Source organism: Nerophis lumbriciformis, linkage group LG06, assembly GCF_033978685.3.
Source record: "Nerophis lumbriciformis linkage group LG06, RoL_Nlum_v2.1, whole genome shotgun sequence".
Taxonomy (NCBI): Eukaryota; Metazoa; Chordata; class Actinopteri; order Syngnathiformes; family Syngnathidae; genus Nerophis; species Nerophis lumbriciformis.
In genome coordinates, this window is record NC_084553.2 from 4,223,451 (window position 1) to 4,243,875 (window position 20,425).

The following is a 20,425-nucleotide window of genomic DNA, read 5'->3' on the forward strand; positions in this document are numbered from 1 at the left end:
GTATATATATATATATACATATATATATATATATATATATATATAAGAAATACTTGATTTTCAGTGAATTCTAGCTATATATATATTTATTTTATTTTATTATATATATATATATATACATATATATATATATAATAAAATAAATACATATATACGTATATATATATAATAATATATATACGTATATATGTATTTATTTTATTATATATATATATATATATATATATATATATATATATAAAATAAATACTTGAATGTTAACTTGTGCTTACATCTATATATATATATATATAATAAAATAATACATATATACGTATATATATGTATATATATATATATATATATATACAATAAAATAAATATATATATATATATATATACGTATATATATAGCTAGAATTCACTGACTGTCAAGTATTTCTTATATATATATATATATATATATATATATATATATATATATATAATAAAATAAAAAAAAATATATGTATGTATATATATATATATATATATAATAAAATAAATATATATATATATACATATATATATATATATATATATATATATATATATAATAAAATAAATATATATATATACACACACATATATGTATATATATATATATATATATATATATATATATTTCTTATATATATGTATATATATATATATATATATATGAAATACTTGACTTGAATTCTAGCTGTAAAAATACTCCTCCCCTTTTAGCCACGCTCCCGTCCCACACCCCCGTCCCACCCCGACCACGCCCACCCCCGCCCCCTCACCCCCACCTCCCGAAATCGGAGGTCTCAAGGTTGGCAAGTATGAATTAGCTGCACCGTTTTATAAGCCACGGGGTGCAGAGCGTAGGAAAAAAAGTACCCGGAATTTACAGTAAATACAACGTTCACGGTCTAAAGAAGGAGCAACTTGATTAAGTCGAGCTACTGAGTACCTTCCTACCAAAGTATGTATAATACTGCAGTAACTTGGATTTTCTTCACTGGGCTCATATTGACCGGTCCGACCGGACCAATGGCGCTACGACAAACGTGCCCAGCAGGTGGCGCCAGTGGGCTCTTGCCTCGGTTCAGTCGGAGCGACCCGACGTGGAATTGTTTCATCCCGGCCGAGCTGGTGCCACAAGAAGAAGGATGCGAGCCAGAGGAAGGAGGAAGGAAAGGTCATAAATCCAAGTCACAAAGGACTAAATGCCCCCCCTGCTGGTTTGTGGCTGAGACGCCATTACTATTCTGAAAGGTCTCCTTCCTCCTTCGCCTGGCAGCGGCTCCTCGCTCCCACATCCAGTTCTTCCTCAAGAACTGAATCCTGTTTGCTTTTCAAAGTCAGCAGCGAGCATCATCAGGTGACTGATCAATATATATAACGCAGGAAGTGATCACGTGACACGCTAACAGCCAATCAGGTGACAGTATCCACTATCATGTTTGGTTGATTCCTTGCATGGAATGAAGAGAGAAAGTCCAAATGAAGAAATGGTGGATAAAAGAGGAAAAGGTTTTTGGGATTTTTTTCCCCAAAGGGACTGTAGTCAGACTGTCAGTCTGTAAAGACTGCTAATACCACGCCACCTTAGCCGCGCTCACCCTTTATAGCACCGCTCTAACTTCCTGCTGCTAACTAAACCTGCATACAATGTTTGACTCAGGTTTCTCTACTTTCATGTTTTCATTTATCATACTTGCCAACCTTGAGACCTCTGATTTTGGGAGGTGGGGGGGCGTGGTCGGGGTGGGGCGGGGGCGTGGTTGGGAGCGGGGCTAAGAGGGGAGGAGTATATTTACAGCTAGAATCAACCAAGTCAAGTATTTCATATATATATATATATATATATAAGAAATACTTGACTTTCAGTGAATTCTAGCTATATATATATTTATTTTATTATATATATATATATATATATATATATATATATATATATATATATATATATAAGAAATACTTGACTTTCAGTGAATTCTAGCTATATATATATTTATTTTATTATATATATATATATATATATATATATATATATATATATATATATATATATATATATATAAGAAATACTTGACTTTCAGTGAATTCTAGCTATATATATATTTATTTTATTATATATATATATAAAAAATACTTGACTTTCAGTGAATTCTAGCTATATATATATTTATTTTATTATATATATATATATATATATATATATATATATATAAGAAATACTTGACTTTCAGTGAATTCTAGCTATATATATATTTATTTTATTATATATATATATAAGAAATACTTGACTTTCAGTGAATTCTAGCTATATATATATTTATTTTATTACATATATATATAAGAAATACTTGACTTTCAGTGAAATCTAGCTATATATATATTTATTTTATCATATATATATATATATATATATATAAGAAATACTTGACTTTCAGTGAATTCTAGCTATATATATATTTATTTTATCATATATATATATATATATATAAGAAATACTTGACTTTCAGTGAATTCTAGCTATATATATATTTATTTTATTATATATATATATATATATATATATATATATATATATATATAAGAAATGCTTGACTTTCAGTGAATTCTAGCTATATATATATTTATTTTATTATATATATATATATATATATATATATAAGAAATACTTGACTTTCAGTGAATTCTAGCTATATATATATTTATTTTATTATATATATATATATATATATATAAGAAATACTTGACTTTCAGTGAATTCTAGCTATATATATATTTATTTTATCATATATATATATATATATATATATATATATATATATATATATATATATATATATATATATATATAAAAGAAATACTTGACTTTCAGTGAATTCTAGCTATATATATATTTATTTTATTATATATATATATATATAAGAAATACTTGACTTTCAGTGAATTCTAGCTATATATATATTTATTTTATTATATATATATATATATATATATATATATATATATATATATACATATATATATATATATATATATATATATACATATATAAGAAATACTTGACTTTCTGTGAATTCTAGCTATATATATATTTATTTTATATATATATATATATAAATAAAAGAAATACTTGAATTTCAGTGTTCATTTATTTACACATATACACACACATAACACTCATCTACTCATTGTTGAGTTAAGGGTTGAATTGTCCATCCTTGTTCTAGTCTCTGTCACTATTTTTCTAACCATGCTGAACACCCTTTCGCAGGTACCCAGAAAGGTTTCGAGTACCACCAAAAAAACCTGAATCTCTGAAGACAGTATAAAAATCTGTGTTAAAGATGTACAAATACTGTTTGTATAATAAGCATGTTATTTTTTTTTTTACAAATGAGGGTTAAGAGTTCAGTACTAAACTGTTGTGGTGTTTAGAACGATGCGTTCAATGCCACTCCATTCCCGCGGTACTGTTTCCAACCAACCGCCCCTAATAATGCGTGTAAAAAAGCTGCGAGCGTCAAAAACATGTCTTCATTTTCTCTTGTTACTCCACATGATTGATTGAAGTCCTGGTTACATTCTCGTCCACAGGGAACATCATCGGCTCGGGCATCTTCGTGTCCCCTAAAGGAGTCCTGGAGCATGCCGGCTCCGTGGGCCTGTCGCTCATCGTCTGGGTGTGCGGGGGCGGCATCTGCGTCCTGGGCTCCATGTGCTACGCCGAGCTGGGCGTCACCATACCCAAGTCCGGGGGGGACTACTCCTACGTGACCGAGATCTTCGGAGGACTCGTCGGGTGAGACGCGCTTCCTTTCCATTTCTTCACCCCCGTCGCCAAAATAAGAGCGTGCACCTTCTTAGATCTTCAAGGCCTTTTCTACTCCAACTGGAAGGCTTTTATTTGATAAGTTCAGATGTAACTGTATCCAATCAGTGGCCACCATGGTCTCATTCAAATGGCCAATACTACTGCAGTACTATCCTGAACAATTTGGAGGTAATCCTCCTTTTTCATTGTCCCATTTACTCTCTGTAAAGCAGCAGTTCCATTGGCGGCAAAACAGGCCCAGAGCATAATACTACCACCACCATGCTTGACGGTAGGCATGGTGTTCCTGGGTTTAAAGGCCTCACCTCACCTCGCCTCACCTGACATTACATGGAAAAGATTGATTGAAGATAAGACCTTCTGGAGGAAAGTTCTGTAGCAATTTGGATACTTGAAAATGCTCACTGTATTTTTACCGACTACAGAGCGCACCGGTATATAAGCCACACCCACTAAGTTTTGGAAAGAAAATAATATTTTTCCATATATTAGCCACAAGTTGCAGATATATACGTTGTGAAATGAGTTATTTACACAGAAATATTGTGGAAATGCCTTAATTGTAACAAGGCAGTAAAACGGCTGATCAAACAAAACAAAAGTCACCGTCATGGACGCAAGCTAGCTCTCCAATCAACTAAACAGACTCAATAATTCCATGCAAGAACATGCAAACTCTACATAAAATACCCCGAGCCCGGGGATCGAACCCAAGACCTTTTCATTGTGAGGCAAACGCACTCACCCCTGTTCTACCATGCTGCTATATGTAGATACATACATATGTAAGTATAGTCAAGGTTATTATTCGTTATACAGTGCGGAATATACGTTAGGTCAGGAAAATACACAGAGGCTATGTCATCCCTACAAGCCTGTCACCACTTTGTCAACAAATGCCTGAGCAAATTTGTTTAAGAACAACATTTATCAACCAGCTATTGCAAGGAATTTAGGGATTTCACCATCCACGCTCCGTAATATCATCAAAAGGCTCAGAGAATCTGGAGAAAGAAAGAAGCCATGATATTATGAACCTTCGACCTCTCAGGGGGGTACGTCATCAAAAAGCCACATCGGTGTGTAAAGGATATCACCACATGGGCTCGGGAACACTTCGGAAAACCACTGTCAGTAACTACAGTTGGTCGCTACATCTGTAAGTGCAAGTTAAAACTCTATGATGCAACATATGTTGCCATCCAAGCAACGTTACCATGGACGCCCCTGCTTATTTCAGCAGGACAATGCCAAGCCGCGTGTTACAACAGGGTGGCTTCATAGTAAAAGAGTGCGGGTACTAGACTGGCCTGCCTGTAGTCCAGACATTGACAATGTGTGAAGGCTAAAATATGAGACTGTTGAACAACTTAAGCTGTACATCAAGCAAGAATGGGAAAGAATTCCACGTCCAAAATGTGTCTCCTCAGTTCCCAAACCTTTACTGAGTGTTGTTAAAAGGTTGGTAATAATCCTTGGTGACCTTGTGGACTGTTGTTGTTGTTGTTGTTGTTGCAGCTTCCTGTTGCTGTGGAGCGCCGTGCTCATCATGTACCCGACCACTCTGGCCGTCATCGCCCTCACCTTCGCCAACTACGTGCTGCAGCCCGCCTTCCAGAACTGTCTGCCCCCCTACGCTGCCACACGACTGCTGGCCACCATCTGCGTGTGTGAGTCCCACACCATGTACTATAACAGTAATATGTCATGTAATAAAACAGTAATATGCAATGTAATAAACAATAATATGTAATACAACAGTAACATGTAATGCAACAGTAATATGTAATGAAGTTTAACAGTAATATGTAATGTAATAGTAATATAACTGTAACGTGTAATATAACAGTAATATAATAAATATGTAATGTAATATAACAGTAATATGTAATATGCAATGTAATATAACAGTAACATGTAATAAAACAGTAATATGTAATACAACAGTAATATGTAATGTAATAAAATAGTAATATGTAATAACAGTAATATGTAATGTAATACAACAGAAACATGTAATAAAACAGTAATATGTAATGTAACAGTAATATGTAATAAAACGGTAATATGTAATATAACAATAATATGTAATAAAACAGTAATATGTCATGTAATAAAACAGTAATATGTAAAAACAGTAATATGTAATAACAGTAATATGTAATGTAATAAAACAGTAATACGTAATGTAATAAAACAGTAACATGCAATGTATTAAAACAGTAATATGTAATGTAATAAAACAGTAATATGTAATAACAGTAATATGTAATGTAATAAAACAGTAATATGTAATACAATAATGTATAATGTAATAAAACAGTAATATGCAATGTATTAAAACAGTAATATGTAATGTAATAAAACAGTAATATGTCATGTAATAAAACAGTAATATGTAATAACAGTAATATGTAATGTAATAAAACAGTAATATGCAATGTATTAAAACAGTAATATGTCATGTAATAAAACAGTAATATGTCATGTAATAAAACAGTAATATGTAATAACAGTAATATGTAATGTAATAAAACAGTAATATGCAATGTATTAAAACAGTAATATGTAATGTAATAAAACAGCAATATGTAATAAAATAGTAATATGTAATGTAATAAACAATAATATGTGATGAAACAGTAATATGTAATGTAATAAAACAGTAGAATGTAATGTAACAATAATATGTAATAAAACAGTAATATGTAATGTAATAAAACAGTAATATGTAATGTAATAAAATAGTAATATGTAATAACAGTATGTATATGTAATGTAATATAACATAAACATGTAATAAAACAGTAATATGTAATAAATCAGTAATATGTAATATAACAGTAATATGGAATAAAACAGTAATATGTCATGTAATAAAACAGTAATATGTCATGTAATAAAACAGTAATATGTCATGTAATAAAACAGTAATATGTAAAAACAGTAATATGTAATAACAGTAATATATAATGTAATAAAACAGTAATATGTAATGTAATAAACAATAATATGTAATACAACAGTAACATGTAATGTAACAGTAATATGTAATGAAATTTAACAGTAATATGTAATGTAATAGTAATATAACTGTAACGTGTAATATAACAGTAATATAATAAATATGTAATGTAATACAACAGTAATATGTAATATGCAATGTAATATAACAGTAACATGTAATAAAACAGTAATATGTAATATAACAGTAATATGTAATATAACAGTAATATGTCATGTAATAAAACAGTAATATGTAATGTAATAAAATAGTAATATGTAATAACAGTAATATGTAATGTAATATAACAGAAACATGTAATAAAAGAGTAATATGTAATATAACAGTTATATGTAATAAAACAGTTATATGTCATGTAATAAAACAGTAATATGTCATGTAATAAAACAGTATTATGTAAAAACAGTAATATGTAATAACAGTAATATGTAATGTAATAAAACAGTAATATGTAATAACAGTAATATGTAATGTAATAAAACAGTAATATGCAATGTATTAAAACAGTAATATGTAATGTAATAAAACAGTAATATGCAATGTAATAAAACAGTAATATGTAATACAGTAATATGTAATGTAATAAAACAGTAATATGTAATACAATAATGTATAATGTAATAAAACAGTAATATGCAATGTATTAAAACAGTAATATGTAATGTAATAAACAGTAATATGCAATTTAATAAAACAGTAATATGTAGTAACAGTAATATGCAATGTATTAAAACAGTAATATGTCATGTAATAAAACAGTAATATGTCATGTAATACAACAGTAATATGTAATAACAGTAATATGTAATGTAATAAAACAGTAATATGCAATGTAATAAACAATAATATGTAATACAACAGTAATATGTAATGCAATAGTAATATGTAATATAACTGTAACGTGTAATATAACAGTAATATAATATATATGTAATGTAATAGTAATATGTAATATAACTGTAACGTGTAATATAACAGTAATATAATACATATGTAATGTAATATAACAGTCTTATGTAATATGCAATGTAATATAACAGTAACATGTAATAAAACAGTCATATGTAATATAACAGTAATATGTAATATAACAGTAATATGTAATATAACAGTAATATGTCATGTAATAAAACAGTAATATTTAATGTAATAAAATAGTAATATGTAATAACAGTAATGTGTAATGTAATATAACAGAAACATGTAATAAAAGAGTAATATGTAATATAACAGTAATATGTAATAAATCAGTCATATGTAATATAACAGTAATATGTAATAAAACAGTTATATGTCATGTAATAAAACAGTAATATGTATTGTAATAAAACAGTAATATGTAAAAACAGTAATATGTAATAACAGTAACATATAATGTAATAAAACAGTAATATGCAATGTATTAAAACAGTAATATATAATGTAATAAAACAGTATTATGCAATGTAATAAAACAGTAATATGTAATAACAGTAATATGTAATGTAATAAAACAGTAATATGTAATGTAATAAACAATAATATGTAATACAACAGTAACATGTAATGCAACAGTAATATGTAATGAAATTTAACAGTAATATGTAATGCAATAGTAATATGTAATATAACTGTAACGTGTAATATAACAGTAATATAATAAATATGTAATGTAATATAACAGTAATATGTAACATGCAATGTAATATAACAGTAACATGTAATAAAACAGTCATATGTAATATAACAGTAATATGTAATATAACAGTAATATGTCATGTAATAAAACAGTAATATGTAATGTAATAAAATAGTAATATGTAATAACAGTAATATGTAATGTAATATAACAGAAACATGTAATAAAACAGTAATATGTAATATAACAGCAATATGTAATAAAACAGTAGTATGTAATATAACAGTTATATGTAATAAAACAGTTATATGTCATGTAATAAAACAGTAATATGTCATGTAATAAAACAGTATTATGTAAAAACAGTAATATGTAATAACAGTAATATGTAATGTAATAAAACAGTAATATGCAATGTATTATAACAGTAATATGTAATGTAATAAAACAGTAATATGCAATGTATTAAAACAGTAATATGTAATGTAATAAAACAGTAATATGTAATAACAGTAATATGTAATGTAATAAAACAGTAATATGTAATACAATAATGTATAATGTAATAAAACAGTAATATGCAATGTATTAAAACAGTAATATGTAATGTAATAAAACAGTAATATGTCATGTAATAAAACAGTAATATGTAATAACAGTAATATGTAATGTAATAAAACAGTAATATGCAATGTATTAAAACAGTAATATGTCATGTAATAAAACAGTAATATGTCATGTAATAAAACAGTAATATGTAATAACAGTAATATGTAATGTAATAAAACAGTAATATGCAATGTATTAAAACAGTAATATGTAATGTAATAAAACAGCAATATGTAATAAAATAGTAATATGTAATGTAATAAACAATAATATGTGATGAAACAGTAATATGTAATGTAATAAAACAGTAGAATGTAATGTAACAATAATATGTAATAAAACAGTAATATGTAATGTAATAAAACAGTAATATGTAATGTAATAAAATAGTAATATGTAATAACAGTATGTATATGTAATGTAATATAACATAAACATGTAATAAAACAGTAATATGTAATAAATCAGTAATATGTAATATAACAGTAATATGGAATAAAACAGTAATATGTCATGTAATAAAACAGTAATATGTCATGTAATAAAACAGTAATATGTCATGTAATAAAACAGTAATATGTAAAAACAGTAATATGTAATAACAGTAATATATAATGTAATAAAACAGTAATATGTAATGTAATAAACAATAATATGTAATACAACAGTAACATGTAATGTAACAGTAATATGTAATGAAATTTAACAGTAATATGTAATGTAATAGTAATATAACTGTAACGTGTAATATAACAGTAATATAATAAATATGTAATGTAATACAACAGTAATATGTAATATGCAATGTAATATAACAGTAACATGTAATAAAACAGTAATATGTAATATAACAGTAATATGTAATATAACAGTAATATGTCATGTAATAAAACAGTAATATGTAATGTAATAAAATAGTAATATGTAATAACAGTAATATGTAATGTAATATAACAGAAACATGTAATAAAAGAGTAATATGTAATATAACAGTTATATGTAATAAAACAGTTATATGTCATGTAATAAAACAGTAATATGTCATGTAATAAAACAGTATTATGTAAAAACAGTAATATGTAATAACAGTAATATGTAATGTAATAAAACAGTAATATGTAATAACAGTAATATGTAATGTAATAAAACAGTAATATGCAATGTATTAAAACAGTAATATGTAATGTAATAAAACAGTAATATGCAATGTAATAAAACAGTAATATGTAATATAGTAATATGTAATGTAATAAAACAGTAATATGTAATACAATAATGTATAATGTAATAAAACAGTAATATGCAATGTATTAAAACAGTAATATGTAATGTAATAAACAGTAATATGCAATTTAATAAAACAGTAATATGTAGTAACAGTAATATGCAATGTATTAAAACAGTAATATGTCATGTAATAAAACAGTAATATGTCATGTAATAAAACAGTAATATGTCATGTAATACAACAGTAATATGTAATAACAGTAATATGTAATGTAATAAAACAGTAATATGCAATGTAATAAACAATAATATGTAATACAACAGTAATATGTAATGCAATAGTAATATGTAATATAACTGTAACGTGTAATATAACAGTAATATAATATATATGTAATGTAATAGTAATATGTAATATAACTGTAACGTGTAATATAACAGTAATATAATACATATGTAATGTAATATAACAGTCTTATGTAATATGCAATGTAATATAACAGTAACATGTAATAAAACAGTCATATGTAATATAACAGTAATATGTAATATAACAGTAATATGTAATATAACAGTAATATGTCATGTAATAAAACAGTAATATTTAATGTAATAAAATAGTAATATGTAATAACAGTAATGTGTAATGTAATATAACAGAAACATGTAATAAAAGAGTAATATGTAATATAACAGTAATATGTAATAAATCAGTCATATGTAATATAACAGTAATATGTAATAAAACAGTTATATGTCATGTAATAAAACAGTAATATGTATTGTAATAAAACAGTAATATGTAAAAACAGTAATATGTAATAACAGTAACATATAATGTAATAAAACAGTAATATGCAATGTATTAAAACAGTAATATATAATGTAATAAAACAGTATTATGCAATGTAATAAAACAGTAATATGTAATAACAGTAATATGTAATGTAATAAAACAGTAATATGTAATGTAATAAACAATAATATGTAATACAACAGTAACATGTAATGCAACAGTAATATGTAATGAAATTTAACAGTAATATGTAATGCAATAGTAATATGTAATATAACTGTAACGTGTAATATAACAGTAATATAATAAATATGTAATGTAATATAACAGTAATATGTAACATGCAATGTAATATAACAGTAACATGTAATAAAACAGTCATATGTAATATAACAGTAATATGTAATATAACAGTAATATGTCATGTAATAAAACAGTAATATGTAATGTAATAAAATAGTAATATGTAATAACAGTAATATGTAATGTAATATAACAGAAACATGTAATAAAACAGTAATATGTAATATAACAGCAATATGTAATAAAACAGTAGTATGTAATATAACAGTTATATGTAATAAAACAGTTATATGTCATGTAATAAAACAGTAATATGTCATGTAATAAAACAGTATTATGTAAAAACAGTAATATGTAATAACAGTAATATGTAATGTAATAAAACAGTAATATGCAATGTATTATAACAGTAATATGTAATGTAATAAAACAGTAATATGCAATGTATTAAAACAGTAATATGTAATGTAATAAAACAGTAATATGTAATAACAGTAATATGTAATGTAATAAAACAGTAATATGTAATACAATAATGTATAATGTAATAAAACAGTAATATGCAATGTATTAAAACAGTAATATGTAATGTAATAAAACAGTAATATGTCATGTAATAAAACAGTAATATGTAATAACAGTAATATGTAATGTAATAAAACAGTAATATGCAATGTATTAAAACAGTAATATGTCATGTAATAAAACAGTAATATGTCATGTAATAAAACAGTAATATGTAATAACAGTAATATGTAATGTAATAAAACAGTAATATGCAATGTATTAAAACAGTAATATGTAATGTAATAAAACAGCAATATGTAATAAAATAGTAATATGTAATGTAATAAACAATAATATGTGATGAAACAGTAATATGTAATGTAATAAAACAGTAGAATGTAATGTAACAATAATATGTAATAAAACAGTAATATGTAATGTAATAAAACAGTAATATGTAATGTAATAAAATAGTAATATGTAATAACAGTATGTATATGTAATGTAATATAACATAAACATGTAATAAAACAGTAATATGTAATAAATCAGTAATATGTAATATAACAGTAATATGGAATAAAACAGTAATATGTCATGTAATAAAACAGTAATATGTCATGTAATAAAACAGTAATATGTCATGTAATAAAACAGTAATATGTAAAAACAGTAATATGTAATAACAGTAATATATAATGTAATAAAACAGTAATATGTAATGTAATAAACAATAATATGTAATACAACAGTAACATGTAATGTAACAGTAATATGTAATGAAATTTAACAGTAATATGTAATGTAATAGTAATATAACTGTAACGTGTAATATAACAGTAATATAATAAATATGTAATGTAATACAACAGTAATATGTAATATGCAATGTAATATAACAGTAACATGTAATAAAACAGTAATATGTAATATAACAGTAATATGTAATATAACAGTAATATGTCATGTAATAAAACAGTAATATGTAATGTAATAAAATAGTAATATGTAATAACAGTAATATGTAATGTAATATAACAGAAACATGTAATAAAAGAGTAATATGTAATATAACAGTTATATGTAATAAAACAGTTATATGTCATGTAATAAAACAGTAATATGTCATGTAATAAAACAGTATTATGTAAAAACAGTAATATGTAATAACAGTAATATGTAATGTAATAAAACAGTAATATGTAATAACAGTAATATGTAATGTAATAAAACAGTAATATGCAATGTATTAAAACAGTAATATGTAATGTAATAAAACAGTAATATGCAATGTAATAAAACAGTAATATGTAATATAGTAATATGTAATGTAATAAAACAGTAATATGTAATACAATAATGTATAATGTAATAAAACAGTAATATGCAATGTATTAAAACAGTAATATGTAATGTAATAAACAGTAATATGCAATTTAATAAAACAGTAATATGTAGTAACAGTAATATGCAATGTATTAAAACAGTAATATGTCATGTAATAAAACAGTAATATGTCATGTAATAAAACAGTAATATGTCATGTAATACAACAGTAATATGTAATAACAGTAATATGTAATGTAATAAAACAGTAATATGCAATGTAATAAACAATAATATGTAATACAACAGTAATATGTAATGCAATAGTAATATGTAATATAACTGTAACGTGTAATATAACAGTAATATAATATATATGTAATGTAATAGTAATATGTAATATAACTGTAACGTGTAATATAACAGTAATATAATACATATGTAATGTAATATAACAGTCTTATGTAATATGCAATGTAATATAACAGTAACATGTAATAAAACAGTCATATGTAATATAACAGTAATATGTAATATAACAGTAATATGTAATATAACAGTAATATGTCATGTAATAAAACAGTAATATTTAATGTAATAAAATAGTAATATGTAATAACAGTAATGTGTAATGTAATATAACAGAAACATGTAATAAAAGAGTAATATGTAATATAACAGTAATATGTAATAAATCAGTCATATGTAATATAACAGTAATATGTAATAAAACAGTTATATGTCATGTAATAAAACAGTAATATGTATTGTAATAAAACAGTAATATGTAAAAACAGTAATATGTAATAACAGTAACATATAATGTAATAAAACAGTAATATGCAATGTATTAAAACAGTAATATATAATGTAATAAAACAGTATTATGCAATGTAATAAAACAGTAATATGTAATAACAGTAATATGTAATGTAATAAAACAGTAATATGTAATGTAATAAACAATAATATGTAATACAACAGTAACATGTAATGCAACAGTAATATGTAATGAAATTTAACAGTAATATGTAATGCAATAGTAATATGTAATATAACTGTAACGTGTAATATAACAGTAATATAATAAATATGTAATGTAATATAACAGTAATATGTAACATGCAATGTAATATAACAGTAACATGTAATAAAACAGTCATATGTAATATAACAGTAATATGTAATATAACAGTAATATGTCATGTAATAAAACAGTAATATGTAATGTAATAAAATAGTAATATGTAATAACAGTAATATGTAATGTAATATAACAGAAACATGTAATAAAACAGTAATATGTAATATAACAGCAATATGTAATAAAACAGTAGTATGTAATATAACAGTTATATGTAATAAAACAGTTATATGTCATGTAATAAAACAGTAATATGTCATGTAATAAAACAGTATTATGTAAAAACAGTAATATGTAATAACAGTAATATGTAATGTAATAAAACAGTAATATGCAATGTATTATAACAGTAATATGTAATGTAATAAAACAGTAATATGCAATGTATTAAAACAGTAATATGTAATGTAATAAAACAGTAATATGTAATAACAGTAATATGTAATGTAATAAAACAGTAATATGTAATACAATAATGTATAATGTAATAAAACAGTAATATGCAATGTATTAAAACAGTAATATGTAATGTAATAAAACAGTAATATGTCATGTAATAAAACAGTAATATGTAATAACAGTAATATGTAATGTAATAAAACAGTAATATGCAATGTATTAAAACAGTAATATGTCATGTAATAAAACAGTAATATGTCATGTAATAAAACAGTAATATGTAATAACAGTAATATGTAATGTAATAAAACAGTAATATGCAATGTATTAAAACAGTAATATGTAATGTAATAAAACAGCAATATGTAATAAAATAGTAATATGTAATGTAATAAACAATAATATGTGATGAAACAGTAATATGTAATGTAATAAAACAGTAGAATGTAATGTAACAATAATATGTAATAAAACAGTAATATGTAATGTAATAAAACAGTAATATGTAATGTAATAAAATAGTAATATGTAATAACAGTATGTATATGTAATGTAATATAACATAAACATGTAATAAAACAGTAATATGTAATAAATCAGTAATATGTAATATAACAGTAATATGGAATAAAACAGTAATATGTCATGTAATAAAACAGTAATATGTCATGTAATAAAACAGTAATATGTCATGTAATAAAACAGTAATATGTAAAAACAGTAATATGTAATAACAGTAATATATAATGTAATAAAACAGTAATATGTAATGTAATAAACAATAATATGTAATACAACAGTAACATGTAATGTAACAGTAATATGTAATGAAATTTAACAGTAATATGTAATGTAATAGTAATATAACTGTAACGTGTAATATAACAGTAATATAATAAATATGTAATGTAATACAACAGTAATATGTAATATGCAATGTAATATAACAGTAACATGTAATAAAACAGTAATATGTAATATAACAGTAATATGTAATATAACAGTAATATGTCATGTAATAAAACAGTAATATGTAATGTAATAAAATAGTAATATGTAATAACAGTAATATGTAATGTAATATAACAGAAACATGTAATAAAAGAGTAATATGTAATATAACAGTTATATGTAATAAAACAGTTATATGTCATGTAATAAAACAGTAATATGTCATGTAATAAAACAGTATTATGTAAAAACAGTAATATGTAATAACAGTAATATGTAATGTAATAAAACAGTAATATGTAATAACAGTAATATGTAATGTAATAAAACAGTAATATGCAATGTATTAAAACAGTAATATGTAATGTAATAAAACAGTAATATGCAATGTAATAAAACAGTAATATGTAATATAGTAATATGTAATGTAATAAAACAGTAATATGTAATACAATAATGTATAATGTAATAAAACAGTAATATGCAATGTATTAAAACAGTAATATGTAATGTAATAAACAGTAATATGCAATTTAATAAAACAGTAATATGTAGTAACAGTAATATGCAATGTATTAAAACAGTAATATGTCATGTAATAAAACAGTAATATGTCATGTAATAAAACAGTAATATGTCATGTAATACAACAGTAATATGTAATAACAGTAATATGTAATGTAATAAAACAGTAATATGCAATGTAATAAACAATAATATGTAATACAACAGTAATATGTAATGCAATAGTAATATGTAATATAACTGTAACGTGTAATATAACAGTAATATAATATATATGTAATGTAATAGTAATATGTAATATAACTGTAACGTGTAATATAACAGTAATATAATACATATGTAATGTAATATAACAGTCTTATGTAATATGCAATGTAATATAACAGTAACATGTAATAAAACAGTCATATGTAATATAACAGTAATATGTAATATAACAGTAATATGTAATATAACAGTAATATGTCATGTAATAAAACAGTAATATTTAATGTAATAAAATAGTAATATGTAATAACAGTAATGTGTAATGTAATATAACAGAAACATGTAATAAAAGAGTAATATGTAATATAACAGTAATATGTAATAAATCAGTCATATGTAATATAACAGTAATATGTAATAAAACAGTTATATGTCATGTAATAAAACAGTAATATGTATTGTAATAAAACAGTAATATGTAAAAACAGTAATATGTAATAACAGTAACATATAATGTAATAAAACAGTAATATGCAATGTATTAAAACAGTAATATATAATGTAATAAAACAGTATTATGCAATGTAATAAAACAGTAATATGTAATAACAGTAATATGTAATGTAATAAAACAGTAATATGTAATGTAATAAACAATAATATGTAATACAACAGTAACATGTAATGCAACAGTAATATGTAATGAAATTTAACAGTAATATGTAATGCAATAGTAATATGTAATATAACTGTAACGTGTAATATAACAGTAATATAATAAATATGTAATGTAATATAACAGTAATATGTAACATGCAATGTAATATAACAGTAACATGTAATAAAACAGTCATATGTAATATAACAGTAATATGTAATATAACAGTAATATGTCATGTAATAAAACAGTAATATGTAATGTAATAAAATAGTAATATGTAATAACAGTAATATGTAATGTAATATAACAGAAACATGTAATAAAACAGTAATATGTAATATAACAGCAATATGTAATAAAACAGTAGTATGTAATATAACAGTTATATGTAATAAAACAGTTATATGTCATGTAATAAAACAGTAATATGTCATGTAATAAAACAGTATTATGTAAAAACAGTAATATGTAATAACAGTAATATGTAATGTAATAAAACAGTAATATGCAATGTATTATAACAGTAATATGTAATGTAATAAAACAGTAATATGCAATGTAATAAAACAGTAATATGTAATACAGTAATATGTAATGTAATAAAACAGTAATATGTAATACAATAATGTATAATGTAATAAAACAGTAATATGCAATGTATTAAAACAGTAATATGTAATGTAATAAACAGTAATATGCAATGTAATAAAACAGTAATATGTAGTAACAGTAATATGCAATGTATTAAAACAGTAATATGTCATGTAATAAAACAGTAATATGTCATGTAATAAAACAGTAATATGTCATGTAATACAACAGTAATATGTCATGTAATAAAACAGTAATATGTCATGTAATACAACAGTAATATGTAATAACAGTAATATGTAATGTAATAAAACAGTAATATGTAATAAAATAGTTATATGTAATGTAATAAACAATAATTTGTAATACAATAGTAACATGTAATGTAACAGTAATATTTAATGAAGTTTAACAGTAATATGTAATGTAATAGTAATATAACTGTAACGTGTAATATAACAGTAATATAATAAATATGTAATGTAATATAACAGTAATATGTAACATGCAATGTAATACAACAGTAACATGTAATAAAACAGTTATATGTAATATAACAGTAATATGTAATATAACAGTAATATGTCATGTAATAAAACAGTAATATGTAATGTAATAAAATAGTAATATGTAATAACAGTAATATGTAATGTAATATAACAGAAACATGTAATAAAACAGTAATATGTAATATAACAGTAATATGTAATAAAACAGTAATATGTAATATAACAGTTATATGTAAAAAAAACAGTTATATGTCATGTAATAAAACAGTAATATGTATTGTAATAAAACAGTAATATGTAAAAACAGTAATATGTAATAACAGTAACATATAATGTAATAAAACAGTAATATGCAATGTATTAAAACAGTAATATGTAATGTAATAAAACAGTAATATGCAATGTAATAAAACAGTAATATGTAATAACAGTAATATGCAATGTATTAAAACAGTAATATGTCATGTAATAAAACAGTAATATGTCATGTAATAAAACAGTAATATGTCATGTAATAAAACAGTAATATTTAATAACAGTAATATGTAATGTAATAAAACAGTAATATGCAATGTATTAAAACAGTAATATGTAATGTAATAAAACAGCAATATGTAATAAAATAGTAATATGTAATGTAATAAACAATAATATGTGATGAAACAGTAATATGTAATGTAATAAAACAGTAATATGTAATGTAACAATAATATGTAATAAAACAGTAATATGTAATGTAATAAAACAGTAATATGTAATGTAATAAAACAGTAATATGTAATAACAGTAATATGTAATGTAATAAAACAGTAATATGTAATGTAATAAAATGGTAATATGCAATGTATTGAAACAGTAATATGTAATAAAACAGCAATATGTAATGTAATGAAACAGTAATATGTAATGTAATAAAACAGTATTATGTAATGTAATAAAATAGTAATATGTAATATAATAAAACAGTAATATGAAATGTAATAAAACAGTAATATGTAATAAAATAGTTATATGTAATGTAATAAACAATAATATGTAATACAACAGTAACATGTAATGTAACAGTAATATGTAATGAAGTTTAACAGTAATATGTAATGTAATAGTAATATAACTGTAACGTGTAATATAACAGTAATATAATAAATATGTAATGTAATATAACAGTAATATGTAACATGCAATGTAATATAACAGTAACATGTAATAAAACAGTAGTATGTAATATAACAGTAATATGTAATATAACAGTAATATGTCATGTAATAAAACAGTAATATGTAATGTAATAAAATAGTAATATGTAATAACAGTAATATGTAATGTAATATAACAGAAACATGTAATAAAACAGTAATATGTAATATAACAGTAATATGTAATAAAACAGTAATATGTAATATAACAGTAATATGTAATAAAACAGTAATATGTAATACAACAGTAATATGTAATAAAACAGTAATATGTAATATAACAGTAATATGTAATAAAACAGTAATATGTCATGTAATAAAACAGTAATATGTCATGTAATAAAACAGTATTATGTAAAAACAGTAATATGTAATAACAGTAATATGTAATGTAATAAAACAGTAATATGCAATGTATTAAAACAGTAATATGTAATGTAATAAAACAGTAATATGCAACGTAATAAAACAGTAATATGTAATACAGTAATATGTAATGTAATAAAACAGTAATATGTAATACAATAATGTATAATGTAATAAAACAGTAATATGCAATGTATTAAAACAGTAATATGTAATGTAATAAACAATAATATGCAATGTAATAAAACAGTAATATGTAGTAACAGTAATATGCAATGTATTAAAACAGTAATATGTCATGTAATAAAACAGTAATATGTAATAACAGTAATATGTAATGTAATAAAACAGTAGTATGCAATGTATTAAAACAGTAATATGTAATGTAATAAAACAGCAATATGTAATAAAATAGCAATATGTAATGTAATAAACAATAATATGTGATGAAACAGTAATATGTAATGTAATAAAACAGTAATATGTAATGTAACAATAATATGTAATAAAACAGTAATATGTAATGTAATAAAACAGTAATATGTAATGTAATAAAACAGTAATATGTAATAACAGTAATATGTAATGTAATAAAACAGTAATATGTAATGTATTAAAATGGTAATA

General features: G+C 23.1%; 1 protein-coding gene across 1 annotated transcript in view; it reads left to right on the forward strand.

Annotated features, from left to right (window-relative positions):
• Nucleotides 1-20,425, forward strand: part of LOC133608251 (asc-type amino acid transporter 1-like) — a 71,893-nt gene that overhangs the window by 24,265 nt on the left and 27,203 nt on the right. Inside the window, exons 2-3 of the mRNA XM_061963456.1 lie at nucleotides 3,601-3,805; nucleotides 5,357-5,508. Coding sequence (XP_061819440.1) covers nucleotides 3,601-3,805; nucleotides 5,357-5,508 — 357 coding nt within the window. The remainder of the gene's footprint in view (nucleotides 1-3,600; nucleotides 3,806-5,356; nucleotides 5,509-20,425) is intronic.